Source organism: Anolis sagrei, chromosome 2 (assembly GCF_037176765.1).
Source record: "Anolis sagrei isolate rAnoSag1 chromosome 2, rAnoSag1.mat, whole genome shotgun sequence".
Lineage (NCBI taxonomy): Eukaryota > Metazoa > Chordata > Lepidosauria > Squamata > Dactyloidae > Anolis > Anolis sagrei.
This window is the reverse complement of record NC_090022.1, coordinates 296874105-296890117: the sequence shown is the minus strand read 5'-3', so window position 1 is coordinate 296890117 and position 16013 is coordinate 296874105. Positions and strand designations below refer to the sequence as shown.

The 16013-nt window shown below is 43.6% G+C and overlaps 1 protein-coding gene across 9 annotated transcripts in view; it reads right to left on the bottom strand.

The window, feature by feature from the left end:
- Positions 1-16013, bottom strand: part of CELF4 (CUGBP Elav-like family member 4) — a 1028038-nt gene that overhangs the window by 56900 nt on the left and 955125 nt on the right. For 5 of the 9 annotated variants that reach the window (XR_009630571.2, XM_060761189.2, XM_060761190.2 and 2 more), the window contains exon 11: positions 13851-13994. Coding sequence is in view for 8 of the 9 variants with exons in the window: in XM_060761189.2 (XP_060617172.1) it covers positions 13851-13994 (144 nt within the window). In the remaining variant the exon portion in view is untranslated. The remainder of the gene's footprint in view (positions 1-13850; positions 13995-16013) is intronic. The other 4 variants (XM_060761193.2, XM_060761195.2, XM_060761194.2 and 1 more) reach the window with 1 other exon arrangement.

The window sequence follows — 16013 nt, the reverse complement described above, 5'->3', positions numbered from 1 at the left end:
GTCTACTATCTAAATATTATATAGAAAGATATCATAGATTCTTACTTTACATCCACTTCTTCCTTGTCTACAGTCTTATAGGATCCTCTATATACATTTTTAATTTAACTTTACATTAAGGTGTTGAATCATTGGTTGCCATTCATTAACGAAGTTGTCTAATATTTCTCCTCTTAATAATACAGTTATTTTGTCCATTATCAACATTATTTTTTAAACTTCAATTACATTTGGCCCAGCCATAGTTTTTAAATGTGCACTGTACCTTGTTCAATGTTTATGCTATCTGTGTATGAGATTTATTTTAATGGCTTTGTATTGTATTTGTTACTGCTTGTTTTGCTTGTATTGTTGTATTGTGGGCTCGGCCTCATGTAAGCCGCACCGAGTCCCTTGGGGAGATGGTAGTGGGGTACATTGTTGGCTCGGAATCAAAGAGTTGGACCATCCAGTCCAACCCCCTGCCAAGAAGCAGCAATATTGCATTCAAATCACTCCTGACAGCCAACAATGTGATGTGGCGGCAAAAAAAGCCAATGGGATTTTGGCCTGCATTAATAGGAGCATAGTGTCTAGATCTAGGGAAGTCATGCTACCCCTCTATTCTGCTTTGGTTAGACCACACCTGGAATATTGTGTCCAATTCTGGGCACCACAATTCAAGAGAGATATTGACAAGCTGGAATGTGTCCAGAGGAGGGCGACTAAAATGATCCAGGGTCTGGAGAACAAGCCCTATGAGGAGCGGCTTAAGGAGCTGGGCATGCTTAGCCTGAAGAAGGGAGGCTGAGAGGAGATATCATAGCCATGTATAAATATGTGAGAGGAAGCCACAGGGAGGAGGGAGCAAGCTTGTTTTCTGCTTCCCTGCAGACTAGGACGCAATGGAACAATGGCTTCAAACTACAAGAGAGGAGATTCCATCTGAACATGAGGAAGAACTTCCTGACTGTGAGAGCCGTTCAGCAGTGGAACTCTCTGCCCCGGAGTGTGGTGGAAGCTCCTTCTTTGGAAGCTTTTAAACAGAGGCTGGATGGCCATCTGTCAGGGGTGATTTGAATGCAATATTCCTGCTTCTTGGCAGAATGGGGTTAGACTGGATGGCCCATGAGGTCTCTTCCAACTCTTTGATTCTATGATTCTATTCTATGATTCTATAAATAAAGTATTATTATCATCATTATTATTATTGCAACTTAGAAATCTCTCATTCCTTGGGTCACCATAAGGTGAATTCAACTTGATGGCCAAGATATTCCCTACACCACTGAATATGTAGGCACCATGAATAAAAAGGAGCCACAAATGCAAAACGGTAGGTGGTAACAGATTTGTAACTCTGATTGTGAATTCCAGTCAGGGTTTATAAAAAGCGAGGATGAAATCTCAGCCCCCTTTCATTGTTGTTTCATATATATACAAATGAGAAGGCTGTTTTCTAAGCTACATGTTTGATATAAAAACAGCACGCTTGTGTGTGAATTAACCCTGCATTTTGTTGACAAGGTTGGATGCAAGTCATCAATATTTATAATTCTTATATATTTCCCCTCTTACTAATAAATGAGCTTCTATATGGGGAAACTGTGGTACAAGCAGGTAAAATGCAAAGTTAGTTTCCATTGATTTGTCACATAATTTCTCCATGTAGGAGTTCATTTATGAGAAAGAGTAACTGCAGAATAATTGCCGAGAAAAATCACCTCGTGGCATGGAGGATAAAAATCGATGATTAAAAAAAATTAAAATGAGAGTTTTTAGATTTAAATTGGGTTTTAAAAATCCAATTATGGCAAGCATTTCTGTCTCACTCTCTCTCTCTCTCTCCTAGGTTTTCAAGTTATATATATTTTAGGATGTAAAATGAAATCTGAATTTAATATAAACAAACAAGCTAAAGTCTACACTGATAATCCCTAAAAAATGAGCCGTGGCTGTCTCTCAGACACATTGAATTAAAGGCGGCTTCTCTGTTGGGGGAAAAGATCTGAGGTTAAGCAGTAGGAATAACAGAATAAATCATGTTTTGCATTTCTAACTTTGGACTTCCAGCTACCTGACCCAGGGACTTTCACGGTATCATACGGAAGAATAGGATTCAGCATCTTGTCTGGGTAGCTTTGTTGTCTTGCATTATGCCCTGCATTAGCATCCGACTGGTATTTTATGAATAGGTAAGAAGGGAGGTAATTCTTTATTAAGTTTTGTCTCAAAGGAAGTACTTTTCTTCCTGCTGTGAGGAACTCTTTGGAAACTAGAGAGTTTGCAATTCACGACTTTGGGTGCATTTACACTGATGCGGTTTGACACCACTTGAATTGCCAAAACTCAGTGCTATGATGATGCCTGACTCGGGAGCAGTACGTGTGAACAAGATCTTGGAGTCCTTGTGGACAGCAAGTTAAACATGTACCAATAATGTGACGTGGCGGCAAAAAAAGCCAATGGGATTTTGGCCTGCATCAATAGGAGCATAGTGTCTAGATCTAGGGAAGTCATGCTCCCCATGCTCTATTCTGCCTTGAATCATAGAATCAAAGAGTTGGAAGAGACCTCATGGGCCATCCAGTCCAACCCCCTGCCAAGAAGCAGGAATATTGCATTCAAATCACCCCTGACAGATGGCCGTCCAGCCTCTGCTTAAAAGCTTCCAAAGAAGGAGCCTCTACCACACTCCGGGGCAGAGAGTTCCACTGCTGAACGGCTCTCACAGTCAGGAAGTTCTTCCTAATGTTCAGATGGAATCTCCTCTCTTGTAGTTTGAAGCCATTGTTCTGCGTCCTAGTCTCCAAGGAAGCAGAAAACAAGCTTGCTCCCTCCTCCTCCCCGTGGCTTCCTCTCACATATTTATACAAGGTTATCATATCTCCTCTCAGCCTTCTCTTCTTCAGGCTAAACATGCCCAGCTCCCTAAGCCGCTCCTCATAGGGCTTGTTCTCCAGACCCTTGATCATTTTAGTCGCCCTCCTTGGTTAGACTACACCTGGAATATTGTGTCCAATTCCGGGCACAATATGGAATGTGTCCAGAGGAGTGGCTTAAGAAGCTGGGCATGTTTAGAATGATTCAGAAAGTGGGTTATATAGTAGTGTAGATCCAGCCTACAAGGATCTTCTCACTGGCCAGAAGTGGGATATGTTTGGCTTGGCAAAGAGAAGGCTAAGATACAGAATGGGGGACAATGCCTGGCTTGACAGCAGCACGTGTGAAAAAGATCTTGGAGTCCTCGTGGACAGCAAGTTAAACATGAGCCAACAATGTCATGTGGCGGCAAAAAAAAAAAAAAGCCAATGGGATTTTGGCCTGCATCAATAGGAGCATAGTGTCTAGATCTAGGGAAGTCCTGCTCCCCATGCTCTATTCCGCTTTGGTTAGACCACACCTGGAATATTGTGTCCAATTCTGGGCACAATATGCAATGTGTCCAGAGGAGTGGCTTAAGGAGCTGGGCATGTTTAGAATGATTCAGAAAGTGGGTTATATAGTAGTGTAGATCCAGCCTACAAGGATCTTCTCACTGGCCAGAAGTGGGATATGTTTGGCTTGGCAAAGAGAAGGCTAAGATACAGAATGGGGGACAATGCCTGGCTTGACAGCAGTACGTGTGAAAAAGATCTTGGACAACAAGTTAAACATGAGCCAACAATGTGATGTGGCAGCAAAAAAAAAGCCAATGGGATTTTGGCCTGCATCAATAGGAGCCTTGTGTCTAGATCCAGGGAAGTCCTGCTCCCCATGCTCTATTCCGCTTTGGTTAGACCACACCTGGAATATTGTGTCCAATTCTGGGCACAATATGCAATGTGTCCAGAGGAGTGGCTTAAGGAGCTGGGCATGTTTAGAATGATTCAGAAAGTGGGTTATATAGTAGTGTAGATCCAGCCTACAAGGATCTTCTCACTGGCCAGAAGTGGGATATGTTTGGTTTGGCAAAGAAAAGGCTAAGATACAGAATGAGGGACAATGCCTGGCTTGACAGCAGCATGTGTGAAAAAGATCTTGGAGTCCTCGTGGACAACAAGTTAAACATGAGCCAACAATGTCATGTGGCGGCAAAAAAAAAAAAAAAAAAAGCCAATGGGATTTTGGCCTGCATCAATAGGAGCATAGTGTCTAGATCTAGGGAAGTCATGCTCCCCATGCTCTATTCTGCCTTGAATCATAGAATCATAGAATCAAAGAGTTGGAAGAGACCTCATGGGCCATCCAGTCCAACCCTCTGCCAAGAAGCAGGAATATTGCATTCAAATCACCCCTGACAGATGGCCATCCAGCCTCTGCTTAAAAGCTTCCAAAGAAGGAGCCTCCACCACACTCTGAGGCAGAGAGTTCCACTGCTGAACGGCTCTCACAGTCAGGAAGTTCTTCCTCATGTTCAGATGGAATCTCCTCTCTTGTAGTTTGAAGCCATTGTTCCATTGCGTCCTAGTCTCCAAGGAAGCAGAAAACAAGCTTGCTCCCTCCTCCCTGTGGCTTCCTCTCACATATTTATACATGGCTATCATATCTCCTCTCAACCTTCTCTTCTTCAGGCTAAACATGCCCAGTTCCCTAAGCCGCTCCTCATAGGGCTTGTTCTCCAGACCCTTGATCATTTTAGTCGCCCTCCTTGGTTAGACTACACCTGGAATATTGTGTCCAATTCTGGGCACAATATGGAATGTGTCCAGAGGAGTGGCTTAAGGAGCTGGGCATGTTTAGAATGATTCGGAAAGTGGGTTATATAGTAGTGTAGATCCAGCCTACAAGGATCTTCTCACTGGCCAGAAGTGGGATATGTTTGGCTTGGCAAAGAGAAGGCTAAGATACAGAATGGGGGACAATGCCTGGCTTGACAGCAGTACGTGTGAAAAAGATCTTGGACAACAAGTTAAACATGAGCCAACAATGTGATGTGGCAGCAAAAAAAAAGCCAATGGGATTTTGGCCTGCATCAATAGGAGCCTTGTGTCTAGATCCAGGGAAGTCCTGCTCCCCATGCTCTATTCCGCTTTGGTTAGACCACACCTGGAATATTGTGTCCAATTCTGGGCACAATATGCAATGTGTCCAGAGGAGTGGCTTAAGGAGCTGGGCATGTTTAGAATGATTCAGAAAGTGGGTTATATAGTAGTGTAGATCCAGCCTACAAGGATCTTCTCACTGGCCAGAAGTGGGATATGTTTGGTTTGGCAAAGAAAAGGCTAAGATACAGAATGAGGGACAATGCCTGGCTTGACAGCAGCATGTGTGAAAAAGATCTTGGAGTCCTCGTGGACAACAAGTTAAACATGAGCCAACAATGTCATGTGGCGGCAAAAAAAAAAAAAAAAAAAAAGCCAATGGGATTTTGGCCTGCATCAATAGGAGCATAGTGTCTAGATCTAGGGAAGTAATGCTACCCCTCTATTTTGCTTTGGTTAGACCACACCTGAAATATTGTGTCCAATTCTGGGCACCACAATTTAAGAGAGATATTGACAATCTGGAATGTGTCCAGAGGAGGGTAACTAAAATGATCAAGGGTCTGGAGAACAAGCCCTATGAGGAGCGACTTAAGGAGCTGGGCATGTTTAGCCTGAAGAAGAGAAGGCTGAGAGGAGATATGATAGCCATGTATAAATATGTGAGAGGAAGCCACAGGGAGGAGGAGCGAGCAAGCTTGTTTACTGCTTCCATGGAGATTAGGACAAGGAACAATGGCTTCAAACTACAAGAGAGGAGATTCCATCGGAACATGAGGAAGAACTTCCTGACTGTGAGAGCCGTTCAGCAGTGGAACTCTCTGCCCCGGAGTGTGGTGGAGGTTCCTTCTTTGGAAGCTTTTAAACAGAGGCTGGATGGCCATCTGTCACGGGTGATTTGAGTGCAATATTCCTGCTTCTTGGCAGAATGGGGTTGGACTGGATGGCCCATGAGGTCTCTTCCAACTCTTTGATTCTATGATGCTATGGCTCTAACTATGGTGCATGAAGATTTGCATCCTATTCCTCAGTGCCTTCGATGTACTACTTGATCCACTGAGATTGTGGAAACAGCAGCCACATTTACAGATATGCACCTGGCTGCACAACTCAAAAGTGTGGTGTATTCAAACACCTCAGTGCCACCACTTTAGTTCCTATTCGAATAAGCAGTTTCCTGCTTTGTACAATACAAAAGTGGCATTTCGTTTCTCAGAAGAGATCATTGTATAACAAATGTGGGCTGCAAGAACTATATAGGCTTTGAATTATACCTGTAGGGCATAATGGCGCTGTTGGTTGCCAATCAATATTTTCTAATTGTTATTTAGCAGCTAGTGTGCCTGTTAATTTGCTTGTGAAACAAAAAAAATGTATTTTATCTACTTTCTGTGATCCAAAATCACAATGCAATCAAAGGATCACAATTCAAGAATCAGCCTTCCTTGCCACTGCATTTCCTAGCCCTTTGGCCCATTATGTTTCTCTCAGCCCCTATCTACATTGCTATATAATCCAGTTTCTGAATTCAGATTATCTACTTTCAATAATCCAATTCAAACATATAATATGGTCTCAGAAACTGGATAGATTATATGGCAGTGCAGATTCGTATAATTCAGTTCAAAGCAGATAATTGGGATTCAGAAAGTGGGTTATATAGTAGTGTAGATCCAGCCTAAAAGGATCTTCTCACTGGCCATAATCCTCTCCTTGTCACTGCTTTGGAGTCATAGAATCATAGAATCAAAGAGTTGGAAGAGACCTCATGGGCCATCCAGTCCAACCCCATTCTGCCAAGAAGCAGGAATATTGCATTCAAATCACCCCTGACAGATGGCCATCCAGCCTCTGTTTAAAAGCTTCCAAAGAAGGAGTCTCCACCACACTCCGGGGCAGAGAGTCCTCACTTTACTCATTGCACCTTAGAATCAAAGCATCACAGAATCCTAGAACTGGAAGGGACTACAAGGACCATCCAGTCCAACCCCATCCTGCCAGTTTTGCCACAATTCAAGCAGGATACAAACAAACTGGAATGTTTCCTGAGAAATGTAATCAAAATGGTCAAAAGTCTGGAAACTACGAATCCCAATGAGAAGGAGAATAGGGAAGTGGAATATGTTTGGGTTGGCAAAGAGAAGGCTAAGAGGGAGCATTATAGATATATTTTAATATTTGAAAGGTTGTCACATTGAGGAAGGGGCAAACTTGCTCCTGAGACTAATGTACAGAACAACAGATGCAAATTACAAGATATGAGATTCCACCTAAAGATTATGAAGAACTTCCTGAGAGCCAGAGCTGTTTGACAGTAGAAATTACTGCTGTTTGGGAGTGTTATGGAGTCACCATCTCTGTAGGTTTTTAAACAAAGGCTGGATGGACATTAGTTGGCAGTGCTTGAATTGTATACATCTGCATTACAGAAGGGGTTTGACTGGATGGCCCTTCCAACTGCATAATCCTTGTTAAATGGACGAACCCAGAGGGTGATTCTCCCCAAGGCTTCCTCTTCATCCTGGAAAGAAGTAACAAGTGGAGTGTAGCAGGGTTCCCCCCTGGGCCCGGTCCTGTTCAACATCTTGATTAATGACTTAGACGAAGGGTTAGAAGGCAGGATCATCAAGTTTGCAGACGACACCAAATTGGGAGGGAGAGCCAATACTCCAGAGGACAGGAGCAGGATTCAAAACGATCTTGACAGATTAGAGAGATGATGTGCCAAAACTAACAAAATGAAGTTCAACAGGGACAAATGCAAGATACTCCACTTTGGCAGAAAAAACAAAAGGCAAAGATACAGAATGGGGGACAATGCCTGGCTCGAGAGCAGTACATGTGAAAAAGATCTTGGAGTCCTTGTGGACAGCAAATTAAACATGAGCCAACAATGTCATGTGGCAGCAAAAAAAAAGCCAATGGGATTTTGGCCTGCATCAATAGGAGCCTAGTGTCTAGATCTAGGGAAGTAATGCTACCCCTCTATTCCGCCTTGGTTAGACCACACCTGGAATATTGTGTCCAATTCTGGGCACCACAATTCAAGAGAGATATTGACAAGCTGGAATGTGTCCAGAGGAGGGCGACTAAAATGATCAAGGGTCTGGAGAACAAGCCCTATGAGGAGCGGCTTAAGGAGCTGGGCATGTTTAGCCTGAAGAAGAGAAGGCTGAGAGGAGATATGATAGCCATGTATAAATATGTGAGAGGAAGCCACAGGGAGGAGGGGGCAAGCTTGTTTTCTGCTTCCTTGGAGACTAGGACACGGAACAATGGCTTCAAACTACAAGAGAGGAGATTCTGTCTGAACATGAGGAAGAACTTCTTGACTGTGAGAGCCGTTCAGCAGTGGAACTCTCTGCCCTGGAGTTTGGTGGAGGCTCCTTCTTTGGAAGCTTTTAAACAGAGGCTGGATGGCCATCTGTCAGGGGTGATTTGAATGCAATATTCCTGCTTCTTGGCAGAATGGGGTTGGACTGGATGGCCCATGAGGTCTCTTCCAACTCTTTGATTCTATGATTCTATCTATATATATTTTTGATGGCCAGTACTAGGGATAGAAAGTGATGCTGGGGAGAAGAAGAGGAGGACAGGAGGAAGAGTGCCTTCATTATCTATTCCTGCATGGCAAGTGGCTTCTTCCAACTCTATGACTATGATTTCCAGTTATGGTGATATTGCCATTATTACAAACGAGAATAGAAGGCAGTTATGATATTGTAAGTCTAACTTACGACGTCGTAACTGACTATCGGAATGCCATATTTTCCAGTCAAGTAGACAGACTGGACCTAGGATCAACTGAAATGTGCTATTGAGCAATGTCACCTCTGCAGTATCAGAGGCGAGGGAGGGAAGGAGGAAAGGGAACAAAGACAAAGAACACGGGCTGAGTTTTCACTTCTCAGGTAAAGAGTTTCGTTGCCAAAGTTGGTTGAGGAAAGTCAGGGCTGTCTCTTTAACGGCGGCAGAGAAACAAACAGCTGTTCTTTCTGCAGACATGCTTGCTAGGACTGAAAGTTTTGGTAAGTCGGTGCATAACTGACAGTTAGATTTATCTCCCCAATAAGCAATCAACATTATAATAAAGGAAAAATGCTTTCCGTGCACCTTTGAGAGCGCATCAGAAATTAATCTAAACATCAAATTAATTATAGTTTGTAAAATGAATAGTGGCTCACGGCCCTAATACTTCCCTAGCTCTTCTCCCCCTCCCTCCCTAACACTCTCGGTGGGTTGCCTCCCTCCGAAACCTCCCTCGATTGCCTGGAAGATGCTTCCGAAGGTGGGCAGAGGGCAAGAAGTTTGATGGGCCTCAGCTTCTCATTTAGAACTTCCTCAAGAAACTGGAGCATTTGTCTTTCCGCCATTATCACAACACAACATCTATCATGGCCATGGAGATGCTCTGGATGGACGAAACTTTGCCCAAAGTCCAAGCAAAGGCCAATATGGGGGAATCCTATTGATGGGTTGTTGTAGGTTTTTTTGGGCTATATGGCCATGTTCTAGAGGTATTTTCTCCTGACGTTTCGCCTGCATCTATGGCAAGCGTCTTCAGAGGTAGTGAGGTCTGTTGGAACTAGAAAAAATGGGTTTATATATCTGTGGAAAGACCAGGGTGAGACAAAGGACTCTTGTCTGCTGCAGCTAAGTGTGAATGTTTCAACTGACCACCTTGATTAGCATTTGATGGCCTGGCATTGCCTGGGGTAATCTTTTGTTGAGAGGTGATTAGATGTCCCTGATTGTTTTCTCTCTGCTGTTTTGCTGTTTTAATTTTAGAGTTTTTTAAATACTGGTAGCCAGATTTTGTTCATTTTCATGGTTTCCTCCTTTCTGTTGAAATTGTCCACATGCTTGTGAATTCCAATGGCTTCTCTGTATAATCTGACACGGTATTTGACATTGATATTTGGGATGACCATAGGTTTTCTTTTGGTTGCCAGAACCATGCTTCACAGAGCACTTAATGGTTAAGATCCTGTTTGGGGTTGGACTGGATGGCCCTTGTGGTCTCTTCCAACTCTATTATTCTCTGCTTCTATCATTCATACATGTAACTAAGAATAGTTAACAGCATATTCCCTACTTATATAAACCCCTTCCCCATTTTACCATAATGGTCAGCAGTCACGCTGAGCAATGGAAATCTTTTTGCTGGTGAGAGGTCATCCGGAGTTTTGGAGTTGGGTGCCATCTCTACGCAGATGACATGCAACTCTACTACTCCTTTCCACCTAACTCCAAGGAAACCCCTTGGGTGCTGGACGAGTGCCTGGCCGCTGTGGCAGTCTGGATGAGGAGGAACAAGCTGAGGATCAATCCCGACAAGACAGAGGTCCTCCTGGTTGATCATAAACCAGATCGGGGTATAGGGTGGCCTTTATCTCATGATGTAAAACAGGGGTTCTTAGTGGCTGACCTGAAGTGCTGGAACGCTCTTCCTAGGGAGGCCATAAGAGCCCCGTCCTTGTTGCCCTTTACATTCTGGCCCCATTTACACTGACTATTTAACACAGTTTCAAACCAATTGAACCCCATTCGTGCTCTCTTTTCATTGTTTTTATTTAAGGAAGCACTTTGTGATAGCAGATAGAGTTTTCTTTATGGGAAGGAGAGGAAGAGTTTCTATTTTAGCCAACCTAAGTAACTTTTTATAATGTTTGAGCTTGTATTTTTAATTTAATTGTGTGAAATGCTTTCAGGTGGATCATAGAATCATAGAATCAAAGAGTTGGAAGAGACCTCATGGGCCATCCAGTCCAACCCCATTCTGCCAAGAAGCAGGAATATTGCATTCAAATCACCCCTGACAGATGGCCATCCAGCCTCTGTTTAAAAGCTTCCAGAGAAGGAGCCTCCACCACACTCTGGGGCAGAGAGTTCCATTAGCATATAATGGCCTGATAGTGCCTGGAGCAAACTTTTGTTGAGATGTGATTAGATGTCCTTGTTTCTTTCCTCTCTGTTGTTGTCAGGCCATTATATGGTAATCAAGGTGATCAGTTGAAACATTCACACCTAGCTCCAGCAGACAAGAGTCCTTTGTCCCACCCTGGTCATTCCACAGATATATAAACCCCTTTTCTTAGTTCCTCTAGCCCATGGCCATATAGCCCAAACAAACCTACAACAACCCATTAACATGTTAAGTATGGAGAAAGTATTTTGTTTTCTCTTGGTGACTCTTGATGATTTTTTAATTAAATAATAATCATAATGGGGTCCTATATACCACGAGGCATGTTTATATGTATTGAAAGCAACCCAAAATCCATACTGAGCTGTTTTCCTAGAACTCTAGCAGAACTTCCATTCTCTGGTTGGTTGCATGTGTGGCACAGATCTTCATATACCTCTGGAGCTGATTAGAGTACCATTTCGTGGGCACATTCTGAAGAGCCTCTTTTCCTAGACTTGGCCTGTGAGCCCCCAGTTCCCATTTCGGATCCCATTCAATTTCATGAGATCTGCTGTTTCTTCTTATTCTAACTCATCTCTGTGTTTCAGCTTACTTTTTGAAGACATCTCAAATGTGTGTGACCAGTCTTGGTTCTGAAATGGGCCACAGGATTCAGGAGATGGACTTCGAGTGGGAGCTGGGCAAGTCAAAGAGGATGGAATATAAATCTCCCTGGACTACAGAATGGAATGACTCATTTGGCCATTCAAGAAGAGAGGTTGCAGTGGAGAACGAGGAGGTAGTGGAGTAGAAGAAGCATCAGAAGTAGATCCAAGTGAATGAAAATGAAAGAGAAAAAGGAGAGAACTTTAGGAAGTCAAAGAAGGAGGTATATGAGAAGGGAGAAAAAGAAGAAGTTGGGAAGAGAAGAAGGACAAGGTGATAGAAAAAGATGGTAATCAGAAGAAAGAATAGAAGAAGGAAATATGGAGGGAAAATAATAGGTGGGAGAAAAAGAAGAGGAGAAGGAGATGGAGGAAGAGGAGGACAAGGTGGGAGAAAAAGATGATAATGAGAAATAGGAAGAGAAGAAAAATGTGGAAGAAAAAGATGAGAAGGTGGGAGAAAAGAAGATGGGACTGAGAAGGTGTAAAGGGAGAAAAAATGAAATGGAAGAAGATATAGAAAAGGAGAAGCAGAAGAAGGGAAAGAGAGAAAAAGAGGAAAGAAAAGAAGAGGAATGAGAAGATAGAGGTGGAAGCAGTGAAAGGAGGAAAGGAAGAGGAGAAGGAGATGGAGGAAGAGGAGAAGGACAAGGTGGGAGAAAAAGATGATAATGAGAAATAGGAATAGAAGAAGGAAATACGGAGGGAAAGGAGTAAGTGGGAGAAAAAGAAGAGGTGAAGGAGATGGAGGAAGAGGAGAAGGGCAAGGTGGGAGAAAAAGATGATAATGAGAAGTAGGAAGAGAAGAAGAAAAATGTGGAAGAAAAAGATGTGAAGGTGGGAGAAAAGAAGATGGGACTGAGAAGGTGTAAAGGGAGAAAAAATGTAATGGAAGAAGATAGAGATAGAAAAGGAGAAGCAGAAGAAGGAGAAGAGAGAACAAGAAGAAAGAAAAGAAGAGGAATGAGAAGATGGAGGTAGAAGCAGTGAAAGAAGGAAAGGAAGAGGAGAAGGAGATGGAGGAAGAGGAGAAGGACAAGGTGGGAGAAAAAGATGATAATGAGAAATAGGAATAGAAGAAAACTGTGGAAAAAGATGAAAAGAAGAAGGGGGAGAAAGAGGAGAAGAGCAAGGTGGGAGAAAAAGATGATAATGAGAAATAGGAATAGAAGGAAACTGTGGAAAAAGATGAAAAGAAGAAGGGGGAGAAAGAGGAGAAGAGCAAGGTGGGAGAAAAAGATGATAATGAGAAATAGGAATAGAAGAAGAAAAATGTGGAAGAACAAGATGAGAAGGTGGGAGAAAAGAAGATGGGACTGAGAAGGTGTAAAGGGAGAAAAAATGAAATGGAAGAAGATAGAGATAGAAAAGGAGAAGCAGAAGAAGGAGAAGAGAGAACAAGAGGAAAGAAAAGAAGAGGAATGAGGAGATAGAGGTGGAAGCAGTGAAAGAAGGAAAAGAAGAGGAGAAAGAAGGAAGGAAGATGAAGGAGGAGGACAAAGGAATGGGGAGGGGATGAGTTGGCAGCTGACTTGAGTCTATGGGAGTGTTGAGAGATGATTTCCGGTGCCAGGAGGTAGATGAGTGATGTTGAAGGAGCCCCACACCGCCCCACATCACAACATTGCATCCAATACAGAAAACAGCAGCACAAGAAGGAGAAGGAGTGAGGATGGGGAACAACCTACAGAGAATTCAAACACTGGGATCACATGCTCCGACATGCATTTTGTTTGAGTTGTCGTTAAAAGTCCTGACGCCAAACCTTCTGTCCCTGGTAAAGGAAGCCGGCTCTCTGCTTGCTGGAGATAAGTCCCACCCTGCTGATGGGCATCCAAACTCACCCCTTCCACCAACTGAGAACTGGGGCCTTTCCAGTTGCTTTATCTTTCTTTCTCCCCCCAAACCTGCCTCTGATTTTGCATGAAGCTTTTCCATTCCCACCCGCTGCCCTAATCCCGTTTTGCTCTCCATTGTTCCCTTCCCCCTCAATGCATGACCCTTTCCCATTCCCTACAACCAGGATCTGGGATATATATATATATATTTAATTTCCCCAAAGTATCCTGGAGCTCATGATCCTCTCTGCAGCGGGGAATACAGTTCTGAATATGAGACGGTGAGAAGGGAGCAGGTGGAGGAAGGGAAGGGCAGCGGTGGGGAGGGGAAAAAAAAACGGTATATCAACAAAGGTAAATTGAGAAAAAAAATCAGCTAAGTAAAGTTATAAAAATATATATATAATATAGCAGTTGGAGAGAAAAAAATGGTAAAAGTAGTTCAGAGAAAGTTCCTTTCCTGGATGAATCTAATTGTTTTGTTATCTTTACCCACCAAAGCATTTACTTTGGTTTGTCGCCCGATCCACAAACACTTTCGAGGAGATGACATTACCGAATGGCAGGAACATCTGCATCAGCTCTGCGTCCCCAAACTCCTGGGGCAGATGGTAGATAAACAGGTTACAGCCCTCTGGTCCTGCGGGGAAGGTGGAAGAGAGGGAGGCAGGAAGAGAGAAGAGGGGGAAGGAGAGAGGTCAGAGGAGTCACAACACAACCAAGGCCAGAAGGAGAGGTCTGTCAAACTCATGTTCTAAAGTTGCCATTGTGCTAGTTTATAAGCATAAGCCATGCTATGCATCTGGGGCCAAAACATCACCATCAAGCAGTGCTGATAACGCTGGGATTCCATAGGCCAGTAGTTCTCAACCTGGGGTCCCCAGATGTTGACCAGGGCAGCATTCGCACAATTAAAACTTGTGCGCCAGCTGCAGAGGCAGCCCTAGGTAATTTTCAATGGTAAGCAAACAGTATTTTGACACCTCCTCCCCCAACCAATCATTGATATATATTTTCTGTTCGTCGTGGGAGTTCTGTGTGCCATATTTGGTTCAATTCCATCATTGGTGGAGTTCAGAATGCTCTTTGATTGTAGGTGAACTATACATCCCAGTAACTACAACTTGCATATGTCAAGGTCTATTTTCCCCCAAGAGCGCCTCAAGAGTGCCCCTGGGCAAAATCAACTATACTGCAAATGCTTACTTTGTGTAATGGGTTGCCGAGGCTTCCCCCGGACTGCTAGGGCTGTTGTGAGCCAAGAGGGCACTCCTCAAGTGGCGGTCGAGGGGCATTTACAGAGGCGCCTCTGTGCCCCTGGCAAAAAAAAGTGTACTGCAACCGCTTACTTTGCGTGATGGATGAGCCGCCCCTGGCCAGCTGCGCCCATACCTTGGGAAGTCTGACTTGGCCATGGTAGTCCACGCTCTGGTTACATCCCGTATAGACTACTGCAACGCTCTCTATGTGGGGTTGCCTCTGAAGACTGCTTGGAAGCTCCAAATGGTCCAACGATCAGCAGCCAGGATTCTAACAGGAGCGGCACTCAGGGAGCATACAACTCCTCTGTTGCACCAGCTCCACTGGCTGCCAATTTGCTACCGGGCACAACTCAAAGTGCTGGCTTTAGCCTTTAAAGCCCTAAATGGTTCTGGCCCAACCTACTTCTCCGAATGCATCTCCTCCTATGAACCAGTTAGGACGTTAAGATCGTCTGGGGAGGCCCTGCTCTCAGTCCTCACAAGCACGTCTGGCGGGGACGAGAGACAGGGCCTTCTCAGTAGTGGCCCCCCCGGCTGTGGAACGCCCTTCCTGCAGACATCAGATCGGCCCCCTCCTTATTGGCATTCAGGAAGAGAGTGACGACCTGGCTCTTCGAACAGGCTTTCAACTAAGCAGTGCAACTGATTGATTACTGGAATATGGATTAATGGACAACGAGATCGGATGGTGATTCTATTGATGAGACGTGATGGATTGTTGTTTTCCTGTATTGTTGTATTGATGTTCTGATGTTAATTAATTGATATTACTGTTTTAAATGATTAATGATTTTGTACTGTGTTGTTGATACTGGTTGTTAACCGCTCTGAGTCGCCTGATGGCTGAGAAGTGAAGTAAATAAAATAAAATAAATAAATACATAAATAAATAAATGTTTTTGGCCTCCAACTCCCAGAAATCCTAACAGCTGGTAAACTGGCTGGGATTTCTGGGAGTTGTAGGCCAAAAACATCTGTGGACCCCAGGTTGAGAACCACTGCCATAGGCAATATGTCCATCTGTGCCTTGTCTTTGCAGGTTGCACAGTGTGCATTACGTGTTCTGTACTTGTCACTGTGCTTATGAATTTTACACTTTCCATTGGGTTTTATATCCCCTACTTTGCACTCAGGTCTGATATTTCCTGTTATTTGCATTCTGTCTGTGCATCCTATATATCACATTGTAGTTAGTTACACATTCTTCATTGTGATTATTATTCTATACTCTGCATCCCCTACTTCACATTGTAGTTGTGTCTCCTATAGTAGGCATTGTGGTTGTGTTCTCATTTTCATTGTGTGTCCTATACATTGTGTTGTTGCAAATTCTGCAATGTCCCCCAAACCCTTCTAGTGTTTACTGTTGGTCATGGGAGTCCTGTATGTCACCTTTG